We start from the raw sequence: 27,240 nt of genomic DNA, 5'->3' as shown, positions 1-27,240 counted from the left end.
CTGAACGCCATCTATTTATCGTAATTTATTATATTTATCAGAAATGTTTTTATGGTTGCCGCTGCTTTTAAATGTTTTAACTGTTTATATCGTCTTCTCTTATGTTGTACACCGCCCAGAGCCCTTCGGGGATGGGGCGGTATAGAAGCTCAATAAATAAATAAATAAGCTTATCCCCTCGTCATCTTGTATTCCCTTAGATCTTTAGCCAAGCAGACACCCCACTGAAACGATGGATTCTGGAATTTGTTGCCAAACGTAAAAAGGCGGAAGTTCAAAGTGGGATCATTAGAAATGACAGTCTGTGGGATAAACTGTTCTTTAACAAAATACAGGTAAAGATATGAAAAAACCCCACACCTGACTGTTGTGTAGTGAAACTGACTCTGGAGGTTTTGCTGGCTGTTTTAAAGCACTATGCCATTTCTGTGAAACATGTTAAAACTGTTACCAGCAGCATCCTTAGACAAAGAGAATGAAGAGCCAACTTCAGTTGCTGTGGGGATATGGTTCTCTGCGACATCTTTCATTCAATCAATATGCATCAATATGTTTGTGGTCCTAGGATGAATAGCATTATATTTGTTTCTTAATGTAGCTTTATCTGTAGGATCTGTGGATTAGATCTATGGAAAGAGAGAAAGAAAAAGGGGAGATCTTTCACAAACTTTTGTGAAGCCTAGGTTTGCAAAAAAAATAAGTAAATTCAAAAATGTAAAAATAAAAGCCATACAGAGGAGCATAGTCTGCAGTTGCATAGATATTGCATTTCTGTCAACCCAGTCTCATTAGTGCCTGGCACATGCCACTGCCACTGGGCAGGTGGCTGGAAGAGGAAGGTGAGGAGGAGCCAGGGGTTACACCCATCATAGCTGCACCTGAGGGTCCCCCAGAGATTTGCCCACCATAGCTGCACGTGAGGGTCTCCCCAGTCACTCACCCCATTGCCACACTGCCCCAGGAGCCCACAGGGGTGCTGGGCTGCCCCTGAGCTCCACCAGGCCCCCTCAGCCTGCCCCCTTGGTCACGGCTAGGCTGTGCACTGCCAGCACATCTTGATTGGTTGTGGAGGAGCATGTGGCAGTGAGCAGCAGAGGGGTGGGGAGGTTCCTGAAAAGCAGCAGGCAGGCAGTGGGCAGGCAAGCTGCTGCTTGCTCCTGTGGGAGGGCAGGGGGATGGCCCAGTGTGCCCCCCACATTACACATTAGGGTGTCACCTGGGTAATCAGACCCCTCTGCCCCAGCCCCCCCCCCCAGATCCAGTACTGGGAGGAGTTGCCACTGCTGTGTAACCAGTGGTATGGTGAGCAGGAGCTACCAGAGCTGTGTTGCATTTGGTTACTGCTGTTCATTTTATATTTGCTGGATATTGGTTGGAAAGAATCCACATTTTCTAACAAAAAGGACTGGCTGAATATTTTGAAAGACTTATATTTTAAAAAATCTGTTTTTTTAATTAAAATGTTTAAAGATATTAATATTTGGAAACAAATGATTCAGAAGATGCAAAGTGTTAATGAAAACAGGTATGTGACATAACTGGTTAATATTTTATACTGATATAGTTTTTTAACATAATCACTAAAATTGGTACAAACTTGTGAATCAAAGCTCTAAAAGAAATTGTGAAACTAGCAGTTTTACACTATTTTATAAATATATATCAAGAGGGATAATTTTGGTAAGTTCCAAAGGGAAAAAGTCCCATCGTAGGGGGGATGCAGCAAAGGAGACAGTTCGTATCTATAGTGATCTTTCTATAAATAGTCAGGTGGCACTTGGAGCCAAAACTCTTAAGATTTGTGTAAACTGGCTCAACAACAAACCTGCTTTGTGCTTGCTGCCAAGTTCGTAGGTAAGGAGGGGTTCCTGGGTTCAACCCCCCATTACATGTCCAAACCTCCGCCCCCTGTTTGTGGGGTTTTTGTATTTTTAGTGTTTTTCAGTTTTTGGCCAGCAAGTGGCACAGTTCTTAGGCTGCTAGCAGCACCAAAATTTCAGGGATTTTTTTGGAGAGTCTCCTGATGATACCACCCAGGTTTGGTGAGGTTTAGTTCAGGAGGTCCAAAGTTAGGGACTCCCAAAGGAGGTCCCCCATCCCCCATTGTTTCCAATGGGAGCTAATAGAAGATGGGGGCTACACCTTTGAGGATTCATAACTTTCAACCCCCTGAACCAAACTTTACCAAACCTGGGTGGTATCATTAGGAGAGTCTCCTAAAGATACCCGGAAAGTTTGGCGCTGCTAGATTAACAATTGCACCCCTGACAGCAGGTACCCCCCAAATTTCCCCAGATTCTCCTTTTAAATCCACCCCCTTCGGCATAAATTTAAATGGAGAATCTGAGGTCTCCAGTTTAAAAATTGAAAGCGATGCTGTTTCAGGGTGGGGAATAATCCACCCCAAAACAGCATCACTTTCAAGGTTGTTTTAACTGGGGACCCCAGATTCTCCCTTTAAGGTAGATTTAAAAGGAAAATCTGGGCTCCCTAGTTTAAACACCATTGCAAGTGATGCTGTTTGGGGGTGGATTCCAGCATCACAGCAGCCGCCCATGGGGGTACGCAAAACTCATATTTTGCACCAGGGGGAGGGTAGAAGGGAGGGGAGGGTAGAAGGGACTGCCAGCTGCTGACTGAGAGTCCAGCCGGGGGGGGGGCACAGGCGGGACAGGGGAGTCTGCCATCCCTGGCCTTAGACAGCTGCTTTTATAAGCAGTGAGGCCAGGGGCAGGGCTTGGGGAGCCGTGGCCACACACCCCGAACCCACCCCATCAAACATCTATACTGACGTCACTGTTTGCCGCAAACCTATTGTGATTTGTTTGTGATATCTGAATACAGTCCAAGCAATGGACAGTGTGACCAATGAGCAGAGTGACCAATGAGAGGAAGTATACTATCATTCCTTCCTTGGCCTTGCCATTTCCCCTTCTAATATCTCCTTTGCTAGATGGGACAGTCCCCACAGCTTTAGGCTAATCTCCATGTGCTATCACTGTTTGGAAGATGATGATGAAGAAGAAGAGTTTGGATTTATATCCCTCCTTTCTCTCCTGTAGGAGACTCAAAGGGGCTTATAATCTCCTTGCCCTTCCCCCCTCACAACAAACACACCAGCTGGTGTGTGTGGGAGTGTACAGGCTAATCTGAATTCCCCAGATAAGCCTCCACAACTCAAGCGGCAGAGCTGGGAATCAAACCCAGTTCCTCCATATCAGAGTTCACCTGCTCTTAGCCACTGCTCTTAGCTACTGCTCTTAGTCACTACACCTGGTAGGAGAAGTTGCCCTACTTTCATGTGAAAGACAAGATTGTATAGCTACTCCCTCCTTTCATGGGAAGCTGCTCCCTCTAAAGCAAACCTCATATTATTTGCATGTATTGAGATAAAATGTGTGTTTCAGGGGATAAGCTCTTAAAAGAAGTTACGTAGTCAAATTTTCATTAGGTTTTGCAGGTGGGTTGACCTAAAAGAGTTTGGAAATGTATTTTATGGTTCTAAACTGTATTTCAGGGTTTCATTAAGCTGCATTTTAATATACTATTTTCTTTCATAGGCAAGCCTTGGGGGTTGTGTTAGGATGATTGTAACAGGAGCAGCTCCTGCTTCTCCTACTGTACTGGGTTTCCTTCGAGCAGCCCTTGGATGTCAGGTATGTTGCTCCTGTACAAGTCTTCAGATGTACTTGTTCTCTAAATAGAGAAGGCTTGGTGGGATGTAAAATTCTTTAATCGAAAGCTGTAGCTTACATGGCACTGAGGGCAAAGTATTTAAATAATGGAAATAAGCAGATTCAGACTATTAATGCCAGAGCCCATAAAAATAGGTATCTTATGGTAGTCTGCCCACCAGTTTGAAAGGAGCCCCCATACTTAGACACCCATCCTGAACATGTCTGTTTTCTCAAGGTGATATCTGCTCTAGGAAATATCCTGGGTCTCCGTTCGTTTTGACTCTGTAAAAAGTTGTTTGTGGCCCTGGTAGGAGCACTGCAGGAGAGGAAGCCATAGTAGGCTTTTACAGAGTTTTTTTACTTTTAAGTTTGCTGAAGTCAATGGGCTTCAAAGGATGTAGCTCTGATGAGAATGGCGTTGATGATGCCCTACCTATCCCCTTCATGCCAGTTACTGACAGGCTTCAATAGGCCTTCTCAGAGCTAGTTGTAGAACCAGCTCAAAACAATTATTCTATCTGGCCCTTGTTGGAGATTAAGAGAGTTTTTAGAGAGTGTTACCCATCATTGCATTTTTTGGCTAGTGATGCAGGATCCTGCTGGAAGGACCAGATTCTGAGCAGACTAAACTAGCTGGAAACTCTCAAGAAATTCCTTCCAAGGGCTGCTGGTCTTTCATTTCATACCTTATTTCACAACTCCTGATGTGGTAACTGTTGTTGCCAGTGCTGAGTCCCTGCTATATTTCTAGCACAAGTTGTGCAGTTGGGATGCTGCCCCTGCACCTGGGCTGCTCCTCTTCTTACTGCTGTGGTCAGGTGTTGTTGCCTGACCATAGAATGGGACAGCCTCTTCAAGGGAGGGCCTGATTCCTTTGGCTATAGGGTCGATCAGCATTCCTAGCTGCTATTCTCCCTGGCCACCTGACAACTCCACCCTTTTCCCCTTTCTGTCCCTTCTAATGCTGCTCTAAACACTGCCCCACCTCAGTTAGGTGAAGTCTCCACCTCTCTTTCTCACACTTTCTTGTTCTCCCTGGGCCTTTCCCTACTGCTTCTCCTTCAGTTGAGGAGGCCTGCCCTACTGCACTCTTCCCTGCTGCCTGTCCTGCACCTCCTGGGGCGTCTGTCTTTCCTGAACCCTGAGCCTCAGCAGCCAGCAGCAACGTGACCTTGTACTGCAGGTTGATGGGCCCCTGCCCTTTCCTTCTTGATCAACTTGCTGTTTCATTCATACAACAGTTAATTGACTACTGTTTTCTACTCCTTGGCAACTTGAAATGTTTTCAGACAATCATAGCAAAATATCTGGTGATTATCAAGAAAGCTCTAATTTGGTGTTCCTGCTGAGCATCAGAAGGAGGACACTTTTACTGCTTATGTGACTTGCCAGTTCAAATAACATTATCAACTATGTGCTATTTTGGTTAAATAATGTATGTCTGACAGGTTTATGAAGGCTACGGTCAAACAGAGTGCACAGCTGGTTGTACCTTCACTACTCCAGGAGACTGGACATCAGGTAGTAACTAAACAGGATGCATAGTTTCATTTTAAAATGCATGTCACTTATGTAAATTGGATACTTAGACTATTGTTCTAAGAATTCACATGTACTTGTGCTGGAGACTCCCATGTACATTCAAAGTATGTGTTTTATGTTCTTGAAGTAGTAGTTTCCAGTAAACAGAAGAGTTTTAAAACTGATAATTTACTTGTCTTTTCTGCAATAAGAGCTACAGCAATGCTAACATTAAACAGAACTTTACTTGGATGCATGCTTCTAACCTATGCACATATAATTGCTTTGTACCCTTGCTTTAATGAGCATGTAAATTGAGGCCTTATTTAGATTTTGCCTTCCCTGGGATTGGCCTGAGGGAGAGACCTCAGGACTAGTCCTCAGGGTTTATGTACACCTTTTTATTGGAAGAATATATGCCCATAAAATAAAAATTGCTAGTTCAACAATGCTCAGATAACTATTAATGTATTCAATAACTTGTTGAATTCATTTCATTTTTATTTTTATGCCTTTTAAAAAGTACACTTGTCTCTTTGTGGTTTGTAGGTCATGTAGGAGCACCTTTGCCCTGTAATTTAATCAAGCTAGTGGATGTTGAAGAACTGAATTATTTTACTTCCAAAGGAGAAGGAGAGGTATTTTATCATTTAGTTGATACGCTCTTTGTGACTTCATTTGTAGCTTATAAAAAGCAGTGAATCATTGTGAGGGACAGGATGTGTAATACATTGCTCTATGATATTATCAATAAAGGAAAGAACAAAAGGGTTGCTTTTGTCCCAAATGAGTAAGTAAACAGAGCAAAACAATCCACAGTCCTTATCATAGGCCCTTTCCACACATGCACAATAATGCATTTTCAAACTTCACAACTGTTTGCAAGTGGGTTTTGCTATTCCGCACAGCTTCAAAGAGCACTGAAAGCAGTTTGAAAGTGCATTATTCTGCATGTGCGGAATGAGCCATACATTCAAATAGCAAATCTCTGCATATTTAACTTTGGTGACTGAAGTTGTGAATGGGCAAGACTGATCTTCCTACAAAGCTGAAAAAGTCCCCAGGTTTACAGAAAAATGTGAAATCTAAAAAATAATACATGGGGAGGTGGGTTTAAAAACCTGAAATTCCTGGAGATGTTTGTTTGTTTGTTGTAAACCCCCCTGGGAAGCATTGGAAGGGCGGAATAGAAATCAATGGAATAAATAAATTTTGTGGTTTGAGGAGGGCAGGGTATAACGCCATAGAGTCCACCCTCTGAAGAAACCATTTTCTCCCGGGGGAAAATGGGTAATCTGCTCCTTTCAATCTGAACTTCATGCCAAGAAACAAGCCTGTAGCTATAGGTCTGCATGTCCCACACATTCCATAATGGGATGACCCCTGGGACAACTGCAGGAAGCAGCTTGAGAGTTGGCTGGCTGATAGCAAGTGCTGGGCCTATTGTCAAAAATCATCCTTGCTTTTCCCCCCGCTTCCACCCAGGCACAAATGCTCCCCACTCCCTCATGCCCAGCCCATGGCTGGGAGCCTGTCCTTCTACACAGTCTTTCTGTGAGATGTTGGGAGATAATTCCTTCTAGCAGTGAAGAATTGTACAGAACTTGTCCTGTTTGTCAAAATTAGCATCCTGCATCTATTTAACTAATTTAGAAATGTTTTATCTTTTTCTGCTTTAAAAGCACTCACAGCAATCCAGGCCCATAAGAACTGCAAATGTCCAGTGAAAAAAACAGAAATGATAAAGCAGCTGTGAAACCATAAATTCTAGAAATTGGTGGCCCTTATATTAGATTCAAAATTGCCTGGTGCTTCAAACCCATTTATGTAGGGAGGCAATTCTGCCACCAGGGTACCACCACAGAGAAGACCATCTCTCTAGGACATATTCATTTGTCTCAGGCTATTGTTTGTACCACTGCCCTGAAAAGATGTGGAAGAACGATTTAGTTTTACTATAAGATACAGACACTTAATTTGTTACGTTAGTTACTTAATTTCTCATTAAGATTCAAGGCAGATTATAGAATTATAAAGGAGTACAGTAAAGACCAGTATGATACACATAATAACTAGACATAATGACATTACTCATTATTTGCATGTACAAAGGGACGTTTCTTTGCATTATTTGCATGTATAAGGACGTTTCTCAGGGCAGACAAATATGCTGCTTAGAATGCAAGAATAGCACTTAGAAGCTGCATGCATGTGTAGGCCTTTCTTGGTGTATCCCAGTTGTGTCATTCATATACATGTGCAGCTGATCATGATATAGCATTGAATGCTATTTCCAAAATAGGTCCCCTGGCCTGTAAGACATGCTGATTATTATTAAGAGTTCAGTTGCATTCCAGATGATACTAACGTTATCTCACATATAAAATGATATTATCAACATTGCAAAGCCTAAAAAGCACTTTTTCAGACACATAGTATACGATATATCATAACTATTATATTTCTCCTTCGTTCCACTCAAATATTATATTGCATTATTTCTTCATGGTTGACTATGTACATTGCTGTAATTCAGCAAAATTGTTAAAAAAAATAAAAGAAAAAAAAGAGTTCAGGATGTGGCAGCATCAGCTTTTCCCAAGGCTGACTCTCGTGCACGCATTATGGTACAGAAATATGAGTAATTGCAATTGCTATTCTGAGAACAGAGCCTCAATAGAGCGATTATAGCCAATTGATTCATCTTGCAGATCTGTGTGAAAGGTCCAAATGTTTTCAAAGGCTACCTGAAAGACAAAGAAAAAACAGCTGAAGCATTAGACAAGGATGGATGGCTTCATACAGGGGACGTTGGAAAGTGGTTGCCTGTAAGTACTGAACATCTACTAGTGTTGCATGTAAAATATTGTACAAATGTGCCATTTACCAACTACATCTTCTGCAACTAACCTTCCTAGGACACTGAAGCAATAAATCAGTTGGCTATTGACATGAATTTTAAGTTTTGAGCAACTAATAACATTAGAAGTACAGTGGGTGTGATATTGAACTGTGCTGGGAGGCTGTGTGATGTCATTGATACCGTGTCAAACTTGAACAAGGGAAACCTGTTCCTAATCATCAGCATAGCATACTAATAGTACAATAGAAAGGGGAGGACAAAATGAATCATGGAGGCAGCTTAAGGGTGTGGTGACATGAGTGCCATGTACACTTGCGCAAGGGGCAAATATGCTGATGGGACGAGCACTAATGCCAGTAGCGGGGCACTTCGTGACTCCACAGTGCTTGAATACAGAAGCTACCATGTGCCAGTGCTCCTCCACTGCACGAGCCCATGCTGGAGCTGATAAGGGCAATCTGGGGGGTTTTGGCCCAGAAATGGCTCTTTTGACTGGCATAAACCTACGCCAGCTAAACATATGGTGCAGCCCATTGGGCTCTGTAAGGGGTTTCACAGCACCCAGGGATTTCTGCTGTTCTTTATGCTTCCCATGCCACCTAAAACCCCTTTGTACATGGTTCAGCTACATTGCAGCAGTACCATCCCTGGCTACTGCGAAACTGCTTTCCTCCCCCCATGAATTGTGCTGCCTGCGGCTTATAACAGTCATCTTAAGCTACCTCACAAAGTTGTTGAGTTTTCTATGGGAAAAAGAATATGAATGTCGTGGATTAAATAAATAAATCCCTTCTGATAGATTTCAGAAATCAAGAAAAAAATTGATGTTGTTTCTCTTGTAAATTCTGCTTTTGAAATTTATTGTACTTCTACTCCTTGTTTGGCAGATAACTAACATTTTAACTGTACCCCAGCAAGAAATGTAATCACTGCTCTTTTAACACAGTAATGTTTGCAATTTTTTGCATGCCAGCAGGGCAATATGGCCTTTGGGCAATGTAGGGATGTCAGAGGGGAGTTGGCAAGCCATAGTCAGCAATCCCAGGAGCATTTTAGGAATGGGAATTGATGCATGGGTGGTATCCAGCACACTGACATCATGGGATGCTCTAGGATTTGCAAAAATGCTATGCTAATGTCATAGAATTTTTGGTAAATACTAATGTATCCCATGAAGTCATTTCTAGGTTTCACTAGAAGTGACATCACACACTGCTAAAATGCCAGTGTGCCTTCCCCCCTCCAGTGGCCTTTCAGGAGCTGGAAGGCAGAGGTGGGGTTTGCCAGAAGTTCTCTAGTAGTGGAATGCCCTAAAGTGCTATTTGGGGCAACTGAGTCACAGCTTTTGATAGGTCTGCTTATCATAATGACATTATTCTTACTTTAATATTTTATTTCCTACAAACAGAATGGTACACTTAAAATCATAGATCGGAAAAAACATATATTTAAACTGGCTCAGGGAGAATACGTTGCTCCAGAAAAAATTGAGAATATCTACATTCGTAGTGAGCCTGTGGCCCAGCTATACGTACATGGGGATAGCTTACAGGTAACACTGTGTTTTTATACTTTCTCTTGCAATTTGGTTAGAAACAGTTTTTATAATTTTAATGCCTCAAGTGCAGCTTCTTGGGCGTTGAATATGGAAAAAAGCTGGGAGTCATATTTATTCCACTTCAGATGGCTTCAGATGTTGTGATACTTTTAAGCTAGCATTTGGCTCATAGAGATTTGTGCATGCCTGAAGAAGTGTGTCTTATTTTAATGTGTAAAATATTGTGAAATATGCAAGTTCATCATGTATGAAGTTGTAGTTGTGTCATTTGTTTGGTATAATGTACAAAATGGATATAGGCTGCTGCTGATTTCAGACATTTGCTCAGAAACTCCTTTCTGTTCCTAGAGAGATAATTTAGTGGGAGGAGCATTTGCCAGCTTGCATTCTCTCATTTCCCCTAGCATGTGGCATTCTGGGATACATAGCGAGCTAACATCTGACAATGCTGGGGACCTTATTAATTATTCATACGTGCATTCTGTAATGTCTGTCTGCGTGGAATGAGCAAATTGCTGCGTACAAAGAATCAAATAGCACACACTCATTCGGGCTTTGTCACTACAATGTCTGAATCCATCCTCCAGATGGTTGTAAAAAAGGAAGGATGAGTCTCTGGGTGCCGGGGGCGGGGGGGAGTTTAATCATTTTGAAGGATCTTTTATAAAGAAACTGTTATCAGCAGGGGAGCAGAGGAAGGCTCATTGCTTTGTTTTTGACCTTCTCCTGCACACAAGGCCTCACGCACGTGCACACTTGGTGATCTGGCTGGGGTGATAAGCAGGAGCTTCTGTAGCGGTTTTGGAGAATGGGAGCAAAGGACAAAGAACGGTGGTGGCGTTCATCTTTAGAAGCAGAGCATTACAAAGTGCAAGTGATCAAGCTGAGCTGCTGTCTGATAAATTAATATGGCCCCATTTTTATCTCCTTCATTTCAGGCCTTCTTGGTGGGAATTGTGGTACCTGATACTGAAGTAATGCCAGGCTGGGCCAAGAAAAAGGGTTTTGATGGAACGTATGCAGAGCTCTGTAAAAATGTGGTATGTTTTGTTTTCTTGCCTGCAAGCACATGTGCTTAATCAACAAACAAAAATACTGCCATTTTGGAAAAACAAGACAATAAAATATAGATTCAAATTATAACTTGTCAGTGCACTTGAAAGGAGCTTTTCAGTAGAGGTCTGCAGTAGTCAGATCTAGTAACAGTAATATAAGCTTCAGAGGATACATGACTACTGTTTCAGGGGTAGCATGTTTGGAAGCACCCCCCCCCCGGTGCCGTGGGGGGGAGGGGACGATTTCTGGGTGGCCCACGTGGGCACCCAGTGTATGGCGCACCCCACTTCCTTATAGCTTTGCCTCTGAGTGGTATGATATATCAGTGGCCGTCTTTGGAACAGAAATTAGGCATTATTTAAAACATGGTTTCAGTTCAAAAGTGGGTTCACATTTAATTGAAATCCAAATGGATCAGAAAGTATTTTGATCTCTGAAAACCAGAACCAAGCTGACATGTCAAATTTAAATCTCCTATGAATATACTCCTACATATCCACTGATCTTAGAAGGGTTGGAAGAGGCTGGACTGTTCCCTGGTCATTAAGGAGAAGTCCAGCCACTTCCTCTCTGACCTCAGCTCTGGCTCCTTGTAAGGGGGTTGCCCTTCCTGTCATTTGTCCCCTGTGTTGCCTGAGCTGGGAGCAATCTCACCCTGAGATTGGGTCCTCCTCCTGTCTGTCTTTGTTTTGTTTCCCATCCTATCCCCCCTCCAAGCCCCAGCTGCTGCTTTTCTTGAAACCCTCTCCCAAATCCCCCTTTCACCTGTTGCGTGCCACTGCCAGTAATCTGCCTGACAGCTCTTCTAATGAGGGTGGAGTCTGCCAATAGAGTCCAAGTAAGCACTTCTGAAATATGGATTGTTTATTGCTGGATAATATAATTTCCTAATTGTAAATAGATCCTCCCTGTGTTTTGATTCAGGAGCTGAAGAAAGCAATAATGGAAGATATGGTGCAGTTAGGGAAGGAAAGTGGACTTTATTCATTTGAACAGGTAAACCATGGCCATGAATGACTTTGATTATTAGAATCAAATGAACAACCTCTTTGTGATGAACAGAGAGGGATTTTAGCATGCATTATACAATAGTCATTGTACATAATTCCATTTTTTGGTTAGCCTGATGCTACCTTTTCATATATATTGAAAATACCTGTGTCTGTTTAAAAGTTGTATGAAAAGTATCATTAATAAAAGTATGAGAGATAGTGTGATGAATGTTTAAAATGTCTTTCCACTCAAGCTGAGGGAAGTCCACTAAGGCCCTTAATTACCATTCTTGAAGCTGACCTGGAAAATGCAGCTTTTCTGCTTATTCTCCATGCGTAGACTAATCTCCTCTTGACGTGATCATAGATATTTTTGAAACAGAACAACAGACATCCAATTGAGAAAGGCTGACATAGGCAGGCGCAGTGTCCTCTTCCCCTTCTTCCCCCTACCCCATATACACATGCAGATTTTCCGAACAAATCCGCATTAATGTCTAATCTAAAATAATGTTGTATTGTGTTCCTGCCATTATAAAAGCACTAATAGTAATATAGCTATAATATCCCGATCATGCTTAAAATGTCTCAGCGTCTTCTGATTGTGTCTTAATTCTAGAAGAATAAGTCTTTTGATGTTGGAAATTTATTTTCCAGACTATTTATAAAATATTCATTTGTTTGCATCATGAAATATGAAATGAAAATAGGACTCAGTTTGTTTCCCTTTGTGTCTTCCTGATTCTCAATAATGCAGAACTTTGTGTCAAGATAAGATTGTAGATAGATGTAGCTAAATTACTTCCTAGTCAAACATATATTCAGAAAATTTAAAAAGTTACATAACCTCCCCAAAACATTGGTGGTGTGCTTTATGAGAGAAAAAGTATAGCTTATGTTGAAAAAAATCAGTGGAAACTAATATTGCAAGAGCCTGAGTTCTCTGATGGCTGAAGGCAAGTTAATTTATAGAATTTAAACAGCCTGAATCTATTTATTTAAATGAGAATACAGAAAAGCCCAGTAAAATTTATGATGTGCATGTTAATAGCCATCATGTTATTTCCAGCTTATGGTGACCCTATGAATTTAATGTCCTCCAAACGTTCTATCATTAACATCCATGCTCAGATCTACAAACAGAGGGCTGTGGCTTCCTTTATGGAGCTAATCCATGTCATATTGGGTCTTCTTCTCCTGCTGCCTTCAACTTTTCCTAGTATCGTGGTTTTTTCCAGTAACTCTTGTCATCTCACATTAATCTAAAACCCACTTATTTGCTTTTTTAAAGAAGCTCATGGTATCCATAAAACTCTTCTCCAACACCACATTTCAAATGAATCAACTTTCTTCCTGTCAACTTTCTGCACGGTCCAACTTTCACACCCATTTATAGTAATGGGGAATACTATGGCATTAATTAACTGTACCTTGGTTGCCAGCAACACATCTTTACACTTAATATTTTCTATCACCTTCATGGCTGCCCTTCTCAGTCTCACTCTCCTAATTTCTTGCTTGTAGTCTCCCTTTTGTTGATGATGGAGCCAAGAAACAGAAAATCTTGAACGATTTCTTTTTTTTTTCATTTTCAACCTTTAAGGTCAGCATTTATGTTCTAAGTGTTATATTCTATGCCCTTGTCAAAAAGCTAGTATGTTCGGAAAGTATAGGATGTTTAATGATGGATCATGATAACTAAATAAATAAATAAATTCCCGAATCTGATAGTCATGGCCTTTTGTAGGATTGGAATCAAGAGAAGAATACTTAACCCACATTAACCAATTTATTATGCTCATTACTTAGCCATGCCACTTGGTCCAACGCTACAACCTTTTAAAGAACACACTGCTTATTTTTATTGTTATTTATTTTCAGGTAAAAGCTATTTACATCTACTCTGAAATGTTCTCTGTACAAAATGGCTTGTTGACACCTACATTAAAAGCTAGGAGAGCAGAGCTGAGAGAATACTTCAAGAAACAGATAGAAGAACTTTACTCAAGCATCTCCATCTGACGCCACAGGAAGATTCTTCAGAAAAATGGACTCTGTAGTGATATTAGGAGATACTGCAAAGTGAAAAATCAGAAGGATGCAGTTGAAACAAATAAGCACCTGTCCTTTTTTCATGCAAACTTTCTGTTGCCTGAAGACATGCTCACTGAGTAATTACTTTACCATCTAATTCTTTTCATTGCAATGGATGCTCTAGAAGATTGCTTTAAAACATACTGGACAGCTATTAAGTTCTTTACATTCTTTTCCATAAAGTATTTTACATTTACATTTTGTTATTAATTCCCACATAAATTCCCTAGTAAATGGGAAGGATTTGCCTATTTTATATTACACTTATCTGCAGTCCTGATTCAGTAATATGATGTAGAGGGTTGTTGGATGTCTCTGTGGATGGTTACTATTATGAACTGTTTAGAAATAGGAAGTTCTTGTCCTGGTTCGCAGGTTGCCATTGCATGCTCATATACCTCCCCTGCGCTTGTCTAGACTTCCAGTCCAACTGAATAGCTATATGGCCAGGAACTTACTGACATTGAGCTCTTACAGAAAACATCAGAGACTATGTGGTCTACCTCAAATGTCCTTTTGATGGATGATGAAATCCACCAATAAGTCTTTTACCCTGATCTAGAACTTAATACTGAAATTCTTGATTGTTCTTAGAGGCAGCTGTTATGCTTTGCAAAATGTAAATTGAATTTATTTTGATGAATTAATCCATAAAAGAAAACTGATTTCCGAGGTACTTTGTATTAGACCTTGTGGAGCACACTGGATGAATACTTAAATGTAATTGAGAGAAATATTTTAGGAATTAATAGGCCTTGAATTCTTGGTATTTCTTAGGGAGGATATCTCCTTTACTAGACTTACAGACATTTTGTGAAATGATCAAGGCATTAAAGGCCTCTGGTTTTTACCTTTAAAGAATTTGTGTTGTGGCAGCTATGAGATGTTTGCAAGACTGAATGAGCTGGTATAAATATACAGCATAATTTTACTGCCCTACTCTAAATGTTTCATTCCACCAAATTAAGAGAAGTGAGGTTCTGAAGCAGAACTTCCTACTGTGCATCTTTTCAAAGTCAGGCAAGATTCTGAGTCTCATCAGCAGGTCTATTGGCTGGATCTATTACCAGCCATTATGCTGCTGGAGCCTAGAGCACAGCTTCTTCTCTAGACTTTGGGGCTCCTTGAATCCAGCCATATTGGCATCAGCTGCTGCTTTTACTGACAACTTTGGCTTGACATGACATACTTGACCCACGTCCCCACTTCTTAGTCTTTCCAGTCCCCTGCAAGTAGATTGTGTAAAGTGCTCCCCCCACTCGATAGTGGACCTTTGAACATTTCTTCCTTGGTGGCTTTTTTCCTACTGCTATTGTGTAGATTTCTCTCCTATGCCACTGACGGTTCCAGCCATCAGCATATTACCTCATAGAATAGCTTCATCTGCATAGGCACATCTGAATAAGCTTCAGCTGTATTTAGCTGTAGTAGGGAGATTTGGAGCAGAGTGGAGGTGAAGGAGGGACTATGGAGGGACTAATGACTGTACTGTTTGTTTCGCGCATGGGTAATATGCAGTTAATTTGAGCCGTGATTCCAAGTTTGTGAAGCCCAGGTCTCCTGCCATCATGGCAAGACAGCAAATATGAGCGTTCCTGAACAGTATGGTTGGGACTGCTGTGGTACAATGCCTGGCTTTTGCCATGAGATATTTCCTCATTGTGAGGCCATTGCTTTAAGAAGATGTCAGTAGTTTCTCCTAGTCTTTTAAACATCTTAATATGTGGCAACAGAAATGGGTGCCTTTCTGGTGCACCCATTTAATAATAAACTTTTGCTGAATAAGAGTTGCAAAGGCTAGGAAGAGCCATCCTTGTATTTCTAAGATCCCTTTTAACCCCACAGCAACTGAGAATTTGTCTACATAAATGTTTAGGGTTTCAGTGCGGATAGAAACACTTGCTTAAGACTTCTTGTGATGCTTAGATTTTACCTTGTGGTGGTAAAACAAGTCATTGACTATTCTGAAGTAGGTGTAAAATCAAAATTTAAAAGAATCAGCATCAGGAGGATCAATCACTTTTCCTAGCAGGAGATATTTATTAATGTATTACTAGAACAGTAGAAGTATAACCATTGAGCCCGGAAACCACACAACACCCCTATAACCATTGAATTCTATGCTTGCAGTTGGGTCACACACACACAGTTCAGATGCTTTAAAATCCTCTATGTGAAACAGCCTGTGCAGAAACAGTAGTTCATGACAGTGTTGGCTGGTGCTGCCATCTGATGGAGTTTCATATAACAGGACAGCTAAAATATATGCTACCATTCCCCTGTGTATCACTGCTAGGAAGTGGTGTCTGCACGTGTGTGGTTGGACGGGTTCATATTTGTACTTCCATGTGGCTGTATCCATATTACTCTATATGAGAGATTTTAGAGCATCTATTTGAAGTCCCACTTTGAAAGAAGCAAGCAGACTTCTTTCATTACACCCACAATTATTTCTAAAATCATCCATGTAATAAGTGTGATGAACAGTACCCTGCCTATATGGACGTGCTGCTATATGCATTCAGTGGGCTGTGCAGACAAACATTCGTTTCCTTTCTTATAAAACAGCCTAGTGCAAATTCTTAGGTTAAAAGACTTTAAAACTGTTGATTTAAATTGTCCCATACATTTTGTGGAAGTATCTGAAGTTTGACTGAGAAATTAAAACAAGAAAAGAGATTAATTGAATGAGCAAGTTTATGTGTAAAACCTAATTTATTAACATCTGTTCTGAACAATCAGGATTAAAAATGGCTGCATTATTCAATATAGTATTTCTGGTGGATACAAAATGGGGGTGTTCTATTTTTCAAATGTCAAATGGCATTTACCCTGGCAGCAGAGGGGCAAATCTTCTCGCAGCCAGTTGCTGTGGCCCTCCACAATGGCCACTGTCAGAGCTCCTGTAGCAGAGGTATTCCGGTGGCATGGTTAGGGTGGAGCCAACCTTAGTCAGCTTCCACCCCAGCTTTGCCCCCCAGGAGGCTGCACCCAAGGTATGGACTTATGCCATGGGTTTTGGTGGCATAAACCCACTGAGCCCAATGGAGGGCTTTTTGGCAACAGAAAGGGTGTTTTTTTTTCTATTTTGCCAGCCCAGTGCTCTGGATTGGGCTGTTAACTTTTCAGATGCCCAGCAACGAAAGGTTTCATTAAAAAAATTAATTGCAATCTCCTAATAGAAAAGAAAATAATATAGCAAAATATAACAGTAATAGTGGCAAGTCTGCAGATAAGCATCTATAAAAGGATCGAAATATCTAAAAATATGTCCATGTGCAATTGTCATTTATATGCCATCCATTCAAATGTTGATAAGATTGTAAAGTACTCAATCCGTTGGATTATATGGTTCATCTTATTCTTATACACCGGAAGAACTAATTTTCTATTGCTCAGCTTTTCTGTAGTATTAGTGCAATTAGTGCAAAAGAATTAAGGAGGATTTGGTTTGGTGTCTTCTTTCTATCTTTCCACTAAGTCCAGTAAGTAGATTGACACTTGAATACCAAGCTGTAATTTTCTAGCAGATAATGAACATTCTAATTTCATATTTGTATGGGAAATCTTATGCAAGTTTGTTTTCGACCAAGGTTCACGTAATGCTTGGGAAGAATGATTTACAATGCACATTTCTGAGAAATGTAAATAATGGAGAAGAGTAGCACACAAATTAAACTAATATCTTATTCTTGTTTAACTGCCATTTGTTTTTTTAAAAATGTTTTGTTTTAATCTGTACCGAAGCCCTTTGGATAATAGCATTTTATTCCTTAAAGCAGTTTTTAGGGCCATGTTAGATATGATCCAGGCAGTGTTAAGGATTTACAAGTCCTTTTTAGTTGGCCAAGTTATTATTTGCTTATATTACTTCTATTGAAATTAAGTGGGTGGGAACGGTTTGCATTTCATTTTTAGACTTGAAAAGACTTTAAAGGACATAATATTGGTTGGATCATGACCATTATTGTAAAGTAGAAATTTTTTAGTTGTACTTTTTATCTTGAGAAATTATATTATTGAATCCGGACAAGGAAACTCCCAATCACCATAGTTCTTCCCTTCTAACTCAGTGTGTATGCTGTTCATAAAGACATTCAATGTTATTTATAAGAGAAAAAGAAGCAATCTAGAGAAGTTAAGCTGTACAAGATGCTGTCGTGACAAGTCAACAGGAGAAATGTTGGCTTGATGGTTTACTGTCTTGCTCGTCACTTGCAATCTGTTTCTAGAGATGGAAATTCTATGAAAGTCAGTCTTATTAAACTCAGTGAAGGCATGACATGAAAGCAACTTAAAAGTCATTTTTCCGACACTGATGATTAATGTTTAAAGAATATTTGGAAAGGGCAGTTAAAATTATTTCTTCCTGCCTTCTCATTGCTCTGGAGTTTAGCCAGGCAACAGTTACATGGAAGATAGCTTATATCCTTTTCAACAAAAAGAACGAAGTAGAATTTTAAATACATTTGCCACATGCCACATGTTTTAGAATGCTGCGCTTGGGTCCTCGTGCCTGCCTACCTAGTTCTGTTAGGTAGGCACTAGGACCCAAGTGGAGCATTCAAAACAAAGACAGTGGCTGATGAAGTTACAATTCTACTTAGTTGGCCTGAGGAATTTATTTTAGCCCTTTAACAGTGCAGTCCATGGGGGCGGGGGGGCGGTGGCGGTGGCTGTGGAACCAGTATGACCCCAACGTTGGTGTCATTGCCCCTCTATGTGGTGTAAGTTGCATCCTCTTATTCCAGTGCTAGGGAACCATGCAGCTGTGTGTTTCCTGGACACCTATGATACAGCTGTGCCAGCGTTCCTCTGATGCAGGAACCTGTGCTGATTAGGGCATTTTAGGGGACAGGGTAAACCTTTGTTAGCTTCCTCAGGCCTTTCAGCCCAGGAATGCCCCCTTTTGCTGGTTTCCATTTATGCCAGCAAAAAGGCCACTTCAATCCATTGGGCTGGTTAGATGAGTTTCAAGAAGGTTGATAAGTTTCCTTAATTTTTTTTTACCTTGCCGCACCTCCGCATTCCTCTGGAGATGGCGTAGCTGCCATCCATAGACCCCCACCCCTGGATTGTGAGAAGAATCCTTGTTGCTTTCCTGTTGCACCCATAGTCTATGAGAGCCATCCTATTTCTAGTTAAACAGGCTTGACATGTTGCTAGAGTGATGTCTAAGAATGAACAAACAAGTTAAGCTGAAGGACTTAAATTTTAAAATGACCCTAAGACTGCCTGTGCTAGAAAGTAAATGCGTAGGATGGAATATACTCATTCTTATACAAATTACATACAATGAACCATACTGTTATATAACTGAAGATGGGTAGAATTTTAAGGATTCAAGTGCTCGCCCCAGCATTAATGACCTGGTTATAAAAAGTTGTTGCAGTCAACACCAGCTAGTCCAATGACATCAGGACCACGCCATGAAGTTATGCCAGCAGGCAGTTAAAAAGGATCAGGACAGCAACCAGCTAAAATACAGGTTCCCAGTCTGTTCCAAATCCCAAGTTATAATAAAAAGAAAGTACAGACCAACTTGGCATCAACATCATTGAAACTAAACAGATGCAAATTCAGTATGAACAAGAACTTTGGCTTGTAAAATTTCGAAAGGTACCTATTCATCACATATGCATCATTGGAAAGAAGTTCTTGATCTTTTTGTGATTCCTATATCTTGATGATAAATGAAGGAGCTGTGCATTGCACCTGCCTACTCCAAGAGCCCAGTAAGCACCACGGTTCAGCACATTAATATCTAGGACCAGAACAGAGGCTTAGCAAGGGGGGAAAGTGCCCGGTGCACTGGTGCATCCTCTGCCCCCCATCCTGCCCTGGAACGCCCCTGTCCTGCCATGCCACGTCTGGAACAGCCTTGCCGTGCCCCCACAGGGGCACGGGCCTGGTGCCTCATGCACCCCCCTGCACCCTTTGAGCTATGCTTCTGGGGGTTCTTCTTCAGTCTTCACTTTAGAAGACAGGACTATCTGGGGGAAGATGCTCTAGAACCTGGCATGTTCTAGTTAGAACAATAGGCATGTGTCATTTTGAGAAAATAAAGTTTAGAAATGTTCATTAAAGAAATTCATAGCATTTCAACATGAGTTATGTGCTGTTGTAAGAGAAGAGTTGAGCCAGGTTCACACATGCATGTGCATCAGTCAATGACTTGTAGTCAAATATGTGAACTTCATCCATGGCATGATGTTTGACTAAGATAGAACTATGCAGAAGTTTTATCTGTAATGCTAAACTATTGTGGCTGTTTCAGTACATCAAAAACATCACTTCAGTGTCCTGCCACATGTTGAACATGCATGTGTGAACTTTTCTAGAAATAAAAAATGGGTAGATTATGGCATTCAGAAACAAAACCCAAGTGTTCCTATGGATTAAGAGGACATAGCATATCTTTACTTTATGAAAATGTTCTGATAAAAGAATAGTCTTCCCATTAAAATATAAATGAGCCAAAAAGTATGTAAGGGATTTTTTTTCTTAATTACCATAAGCACTGAATCATATCTGAAGAATAACCAAACACTGAAATGTCAATTATCCTGATATACTGTATGAAAAAAAGACAAGTTTCTTTGCAGAGTGAATATTTTTACAGCACCTTGTTGGTAATGTTAACAGTAAAATTGTTTCTTTTTAATGCCTTGATCTTTATTTTTATTGCATATATCAGAGAATAGCTCTAACAGTTTTCTATCAATGAAACAAATTAACTTGAAATGATGATCCTCAGTTTTCCATGTGTGAAAAGCACAAATCTGTGATCTTTATGTAAATAAAATGAATGTGCACTTTAAAAAGAATATACTATTTTTGCATGAAATCTGACAATTTAAACAATGTGCTTATGCCTCATAGAAAACTCTGGAAAATATTTTGTTCAAAAATGATAGATATAACATTTTTAATGTGAAGCATTCTGAGCAGAAAGAATTCTCTCAAAAAAACCAAACAAGATATTTGATGTATTGTAGAATTCATCTAAATTCTGGCTGGAAAGTTTAATGGATGGTATCCATCCATAATCTTGACAACATGCTGACACTATATAAGTAGATTCAAACACTGATGGCTTAATATGTAGTCCCCATATAATGGATCTTCTTCAAGGAGATAGTGATGCTTGGAAAATTTCTCCCAGCTTAAATTGTCCTCAAATTCTGTTGGTAGAAATTGAATCAACCACTCGGTCCTTGTCCCATTGCTGTTGTTCTGGAGAGATTCAATGTCCTTTTAAATACAATTCCTGCTACCTAATCCTTTCTATGCCTGACTTTGTGGACTGAATATATATTTAATGTCTTTGAGGGTGAAATTAATAAAACCCTACAGTTGCTATTCAAATTACAATCTGTCAATTTTATCTCGTGCCTTGAAACTGGAATTGGCTGCAGTTTCAATAACACAGCAAAGAAGGGCAGTGGTGGGATCCAAAAATTTTAATAACAGGTTCCGGTGGTGGTGGGATTCAAACAGTGGCGCCGCTGCACACATGCACCTCCAGTCCCTATTGGGCAGGGAGGTTGCTTTAGTAACCCCTTCTCGGCTCTCAGAAAAAATTAGTAACCACTTCTAGAGAAGTGGTGAGAACTGGTTGGATCCCACCTCTGAAGAAGGGGGTTATTTTAGTATAAGTAATGGAAGAAGGGGAGTCCTCTAATACCTCTAAACCAGGTAAAAGAAGAGTATATTACAGTCCATGTCTCTATAATCCAAAATATAAAAGAGCACTAAAAGAACCACTGTGGTGAGGTGATTACCAGTCTAGGATCTGGGAGATCCAGGCTTAAATCTCCAGTGTGTCATGGAAGCTCTGTGACCAGTCACACACACTCAAGGTCATTATGAGGATAAAATGGAGGAGAGGAGAATGATGTAAGTTGTTTTGGGTTCCATTGGGAACAAAAATGGGGTATAAACTAAGCAAATAAATAAATAGGTTTACACTTGAAAAGAATCCAATACAAATTGTAATGGAAGTTCCAAAATTGACTACACTTAAAATTGACTTACATTTAAAATGTAAACAAAACAGGCAGTACCAGGGCCAAAATAGTAATGAATAATTGAGTAGAAATGCTATCAGACATAATTTCTGGAGTCTTAGTCAGAAAGAGGCCAATATTAATGGAAAGGCTAGAGTGGAAGCATCTCTACATACCCTGTCACTACTGAGTCACGGGGCTTAAACCATTATTGGAAGATGGGACACAGTGATGTGGAGGTGAGGACCTTATACATTCTGTTTTCGTTAGCAGCATTAGCCTATTTTCCAAATCAGTGAAATTGAGTAGACCTGACTGGAAACCATTTCTGCCTGCATCAGTTTCATTTCTAAGGCAGTGTGTGACCTCACCCATGCATGGATGGATACCCATCCTTCCATATAGAATTTTTAAAGCTAAAAACATCAAAACACTGAAAAGAGATTCAGACTTTTCCTGAGTGGATTTTCATTTCATTCAGCAGTTAAACTAAACTTGCATGGAATTCCTATACTGAATGTGTGATATATGGGAACATTTGCTCTCTCAGTACTGTAAACACAAGGTATCTACGAGATAAGGCATTAGTCATCACTGGCAATATCAAGATGATGTTATACCATTTCATGCTTTTAAAAAGAATTTCAGCAACACTATTCAAAGCCTGTCAATATGAACTTCCTGAGAAATTTGTGAAAGTACTTTTAATTTCAATGGGATTTGTTTGACTTGTTAAACATGCTGAATGTTGTTTACAAAGAATAATTGGTGTTATTTGGACTGTGGCCTTGACAGAAGATCAGAAATTAAGCAATAAATATCCTTCTTTTAAGAAATTCAGATACAAGGGAGCACAGCTCTGTGAAAGAGAAAATTTGAGCAAATGAACTTTCATTAATCTTGTTTCCTGTTTCTGCAAGAGGGTTAGAAGTACAGTTATACTCCTTTGCACTGGCCCATACTACCTGCAACACAGAAAATGCTTCTGGTGATTAACAAGAAACCCCGAAGTCACACATACATCACCTGTAACAACTATCACCAATTATATTTTTTTTTGTAAGACAGTATTTCAGTATACTTTTAATTTTGCCCCTTCTGTCACGCAATAGCACAATATACTTGCATTTAAATACAGGCGCAAAGACACACTCAAAGTACCATTTTTGTACATATAGTTTATTTTTTGCTGAAGAAAAGGGAAGGGTCTGAAACCTATCAAGACATTTAAAACACATGATCTTAACTGTAATTAAAAGTATTGGGTTTTTTCCCCCCAGTTTTGGTATATTTACCTGCATCGCAAGAATTTAAAGATACAAATGTGAAAACTTTATTTTATAAAGAACAGAAAGATCCTCAGATTTCTTGAAACTGGTCAATGATCCTCTTAACTGACAAATATTTTATAAAATCTTTATTCCAATTTTCCATACAATCAAGTACCAATCAGTCAAAAATGAGTGCCTATACTAAATCATGCTGGGTTTTGTTTTCTAAATGACCAAAGGAAATGACAGAATCTGAGGTCCACCACAGAAATCTTTAGCAAATGATCTGACTCAAATCTCATTGAAGACAGTTATTCAGGAGCTTGTAGAGATTTGAATACACTCTTGTGATTAAATCGGCAGTAACTACATAACCAAATGTATGAGCTTGTTTAACACAAACCCATAACTGGAAATGCATAGTATTTTTTTCAGACCATGTGTTTAAAATAATAAACTTGAGATAATTATTCCGCTTATCTTTTCTACTTTGTGTGTGTGTGTATATACACTTTCTCTAGTTAACAGGCATTTCCACAAGGTCAGGTAAACAACATTCAAAAAGAAGAGTTGGTTTTTATACCTCGTTTTTTCTTTATCTGTAAGGAGTCTTAAAGCAGCTTACAATGAGCTTCCCTGCCCCTTCCCACAACAGACATGTTGTGAAGAAGATTGGGCTGAGAGAGTTCAGAAGCACTGGTGTAGTGAGGAAGGCATGAGGGGCCTAGTGTTCTGGGCACCACCACCACCACCCCGCTCGCAGCTGTGCCCCAGCCCTGACCAGAATGGAGTTAAACAGCACTACTCTCAAAATTCACATGGAGTTTGGTTACCGAACTTGACATGGAGTTTGAGTGCAGGGCCAGGCATGCCATCTGACATTCCCATGGCGATCGGAGCAGTCTGTTTGCTGCTGGCCTTGGTGCTGGGGCCAGCTTAAAACTGCAGTTTTTTTCCTGCCTTTTATGAATGTGTGGCTTGATCTGTGAAAATAATTTCTGAAGAATATAGTACTGCAACCTGAAGATCCAGGACACTTGTGGAGGAGGGAAATCTCTTCCCCATACACTGCCTCCTCTGACTTCCCACCTCTTTCTCTGCCTTTTCTCCTTCGCCCTGTTTTCTACTCTCTTCTCAGTTTGTTCACTATATTCTATCCCTAAGCATATTTATCCTTCTTCCTCTCTCAAGCCTTTCCTCCACTTCCTCCCAATTTCCATTCTTTTTTTCTCCCCATTCATCACTTCCTTTCCCCCCACTTTCACTGATGGAGCTTTCCCCCAACTCCAGTCATGCTAGAATTGCCTGTGCCCTGGTTCCAGTGATCTTGTGAGATTCCACAGAATCTTTGGATTCTCTATTTTAGGATTTTAACATCTCTCCCAAATTGTTTTTATTACATTTGGGGATTTTTCTGCAAATCTGGGGATTTTTGTTGAGTTGCAAGGGGCGGAGTACATGACCCCACTGTGTATTTTTTTAATCTCCTAATTCACACTGTTGTTCAGAATAGATATATTGATGATAAACAGAAGGAAAGACAGGATTAAAATACAATAAAATGCAATTATGTGAGGGCAGAATGGGTAGCAATGAATATTCACTGTTCTTATTGGGAAGTACATAGATATGAGAGGAATATACAGAAGATACTCAAAAGAGCTAGAAGATCAAATCACACTGTGCTGGGTGAAGGCACAAAAGAAGCCCATGTATTTCTCCTCTATATAACAGTTGCATGAATTCTGCCACTTCCTTGAGCAAAGTTTGAAGCCTTTGGCCAGCCTAAGGAAACTTCCTCCAACTTAAAAGTCTTTCGGTGGAAGACCCCTTAAGTTGGAGAAATTCTCCTTAGCTGGGCAAATTTCCTCCAGCCTAAAGGTGGATGCATGCCATTATGTAAGCACTTTCTTCTTCAGCATCTTTAATAATGGAACATACATTTGATTGAATTTATTTTTTGAAGTGCAGGATCTTTTTTAAAAAATTCACATTCAGTATACTTTATTGTATAGTAAATGAGAGTCTAACTTTCTCATGCATATTTCCTGAATATCAGCTTTTACTAGCTTTTCACTTATGAAGGTTTAAAGTAAAGCAATATATTTCCCAATTGCTCAGTGAGATGCAAAGCTATTCTTAGGCCGTTTCCGCACGGCCCATTTATGACGGCCTGGGAGCGCCAAAAAAGGCGCCCCCAGGCCGCTGTTCGCACAGGCGCCGCTGCTGCAACGCAGCAGCGGCGACCTGACTCTTCTTCCCTCCCCCCAGGGCGGCGTCAAGCCGCCCTAAACAACAACCCTTTAAAGGGTTGTTGTTGGGAAGGAAGCGTCTTCCTGCTTGGCCCGGTCGCGAACAGCGCCGCCCGCTCCGAAGCGTCTTTGTCTCCCGTCTCCGCCCACTCCACGGTGTCCTCCTGCAAAATTAAGCCTGCGGGCGTCGCAGCCCCGCCCACACTGTCCTCCGACCTCCAGAGTCGGAGGGCAGCGTGGGCGGGCTGTGGCGCCATGACAGCGACGAAAAGATCAGTGAAGAAGCTGAAGCTCCGTCGCGGAGCCGCCTGCCGTCTGCCGGCCTCCGTTTCGCCCGTTCGCATGCTTGCATGCGAACGGGCTTCCACCCCCACGCCGCCCGCACTCTTGGCGGCGTGGGGGCGGAAGGAGGCCGTGCGGAAATGGCCTTACATTGTTTTTTTTAAAATCTCACCGTAACTAGTAACTTTTTACGGCTGAGGCCGGGGAAAGATTTCTATTGAGGAATCAGTCAGTAGGAAAGGTTAAAGTCCCCCCCCCCTCTCTTTCTGTCTCAAAGTTTTCCAAGGATGATTTATTTTTATTTAAGCAAAAATATTGAGATCCCTGATCACACATAATATCATGTCTTCTACATAATATTTGGTTGTAGAATGGAAAAATATATGGGTATTCTTTGGCACCCTATGTTAATCCCAGGCTTATATTAAAGAACCCAGCAATGCTGTAAGATCACCCCTAAGTTATATTCTGTTTGAGAAACACATTTTCACAAATGTTTAACTTTGGAAAGTATTCAGAAGAAGCAAGGATTACATTTTTAAAAGTTTTGGAATTTAAGTTTACAGCAGACTTTTCACAGCAGTATCACTCTTGTTAAAAAAACTTTCCTAGGGAAAATAAATGGGCATAAGAGGGGCTAAGATTTTATCTTATATTTAATTATAGTTTACACTGTCAGATATGTCCATGTCAACAGAGGAAGTGGAGTCAATGTATTCTTCCATGGTGTACACTTCAAGGAGGCATGTTCAAAGTTTATCCATCCAATTCTTGAAAAGTTCCCAGGCCAGTCAGAGAAAGCAAGGCTTGACTGGCTCCTGACCTGTAAGAACCTCCAAAGCTCAAGCTACGTAGCACGGTTTTGTCTACTAGTTTATAAAGCCAGCAGCTCACAAGTCTACAGAGAGGCTTATTGAAGCCCTGTTTTTAAGGGGCTTTTTGTTTGTGGGGGATGAGTGTTCTTTCATTCTCTAATATTACTATTCTTGCTGCCTATGGATACAGCTCATCCAGTATATTATTTTCTGCTTGCTGGTCAAAGACTGTAACAATAAATTAAACTTAAATTAAACTTAACACTATCAGGAAACAGGAGATAACAACAACAGATCTAAATTTAAAAACAGCATGACAGGATTACAAAACTAGCAACTCAGAAAGGGGAACCAGTCTGCCATCTATTGAACAAAACAAAAACACCCACAAATATCACCAAGGAATATATTGGTGTACTTGCCTGATGATTTCAGAAGCCAGGCAAGCTTTGGCCCTGATTAGTATTTGGATGGGAGAGCTCTAAGGAATATCAGGGTCCCTATGCAGAGGGACTTGAAAACCTGATGGGGTCACCATAAGTCAGCTGTAACTTGATGGCGAAAAAAATCTATTGAAAAAAGTCTATTGAAAATTTTAAGTCTATTGGAAAAATCATGTTATAATATTCTTTGTGGCTTCTGTGCAGTCCCACATTGGGATTATGTGTGTACAAGCCAGCCATGGAAAAGATTTCTGAAGCTTTCCAGCAAAGAGTGCCCCTCCTCCCTCTGGCAGTTTATTGCCAAACTGTCACATGACTAGAAGGAGGGATGATAAACTATTGGAAAGGTGTCTTCCTTTGAGAGCTTCACGCGTACCTCCTTAGCTTGCTAATTTCCCAATGTGGGA

The 27,240-nt window shown here is 40.5% G+C and overlaps 1 protein-coding gene across 4 annotated transcripts in view; it reads left to right on the top strand.

The window, feature by feature from the left end:
• ACSL6 (acyl-CoA synthetase long chain family member 6) overlaps nucleotides 1–23,511 on the top strand; it is a 112,922-nt gene extending 89,411 nt beyond the window's left edge. For all 4 annotated transcript variants that reach the window (XM_048490055.1, XM_048490051.1, XM_048490052.1 and 1 more), the window contains exons 13-21: nucleotides 201–335; nucleotides 3,561–3,656; nucleotides 5,126–5,198; nucleotides 5,748–5,836; nucleotides 7,910–8,026; nucleotides 9,470–9,613; nucleotides 10,558–10,659; nucleotides 11,600–11,671; nucleotides 13,549–23,511. In XM_048490055.1, coding sequence (XP_048346012.1) covers nucleotides 201–335; nucleotides 3,561–3,656; nucleotides 5,126–5,198; nucleotides 5,748–5,836; nucleotides 7,910–8,026; nucleotides 9,470–9,613; nucleotides 10,558–10,659; nucleotides 11,600–11,671; nucleotides 13,549–13,689 — 969 coding nt within the window. In that variant the 3' untranslated portion in view covers nucleotides 13,690–23,511. The remainder of the gene's footprint in view (nucleotides 1–200; nucleotides 336–3,560; nucleotides 3,657–5,125; nucleotides 5,199–5,747; nucleotides 5,837–7,909; nucleotides 8,027–9,469; nucleotides 9,614–10,557; nucleotides 10,660–11,599; nucleotides 11,672–13,548) is intronic.
• Nucleotides 23,512–27,240: the final 3,729 nt, after the last annotated feature.

Source organism: Sphaerodactylus townsendi, linkage group LG03 (genome assembly GCF_021028975.2).
Source record: "Sphaerodactylus townsendi isolate TG3544 linkage group LG03, MPM_Stown_v2.3, whole genome shotgun sequence".
In the NCBI taxonomy this organism is placed as follows: domain Eukaryota; kingdom Metazoa; phylum Chordata; class Lepidosauria; order Squamata; family Sphaerodactylidae; genus Sphaerodactylus; species Sphaerodactylus townsendi.
Note: the sequence above shows the minus strand (reverse complement) of the source record. Positions and strands in the feature narration are given on the sequence as shown.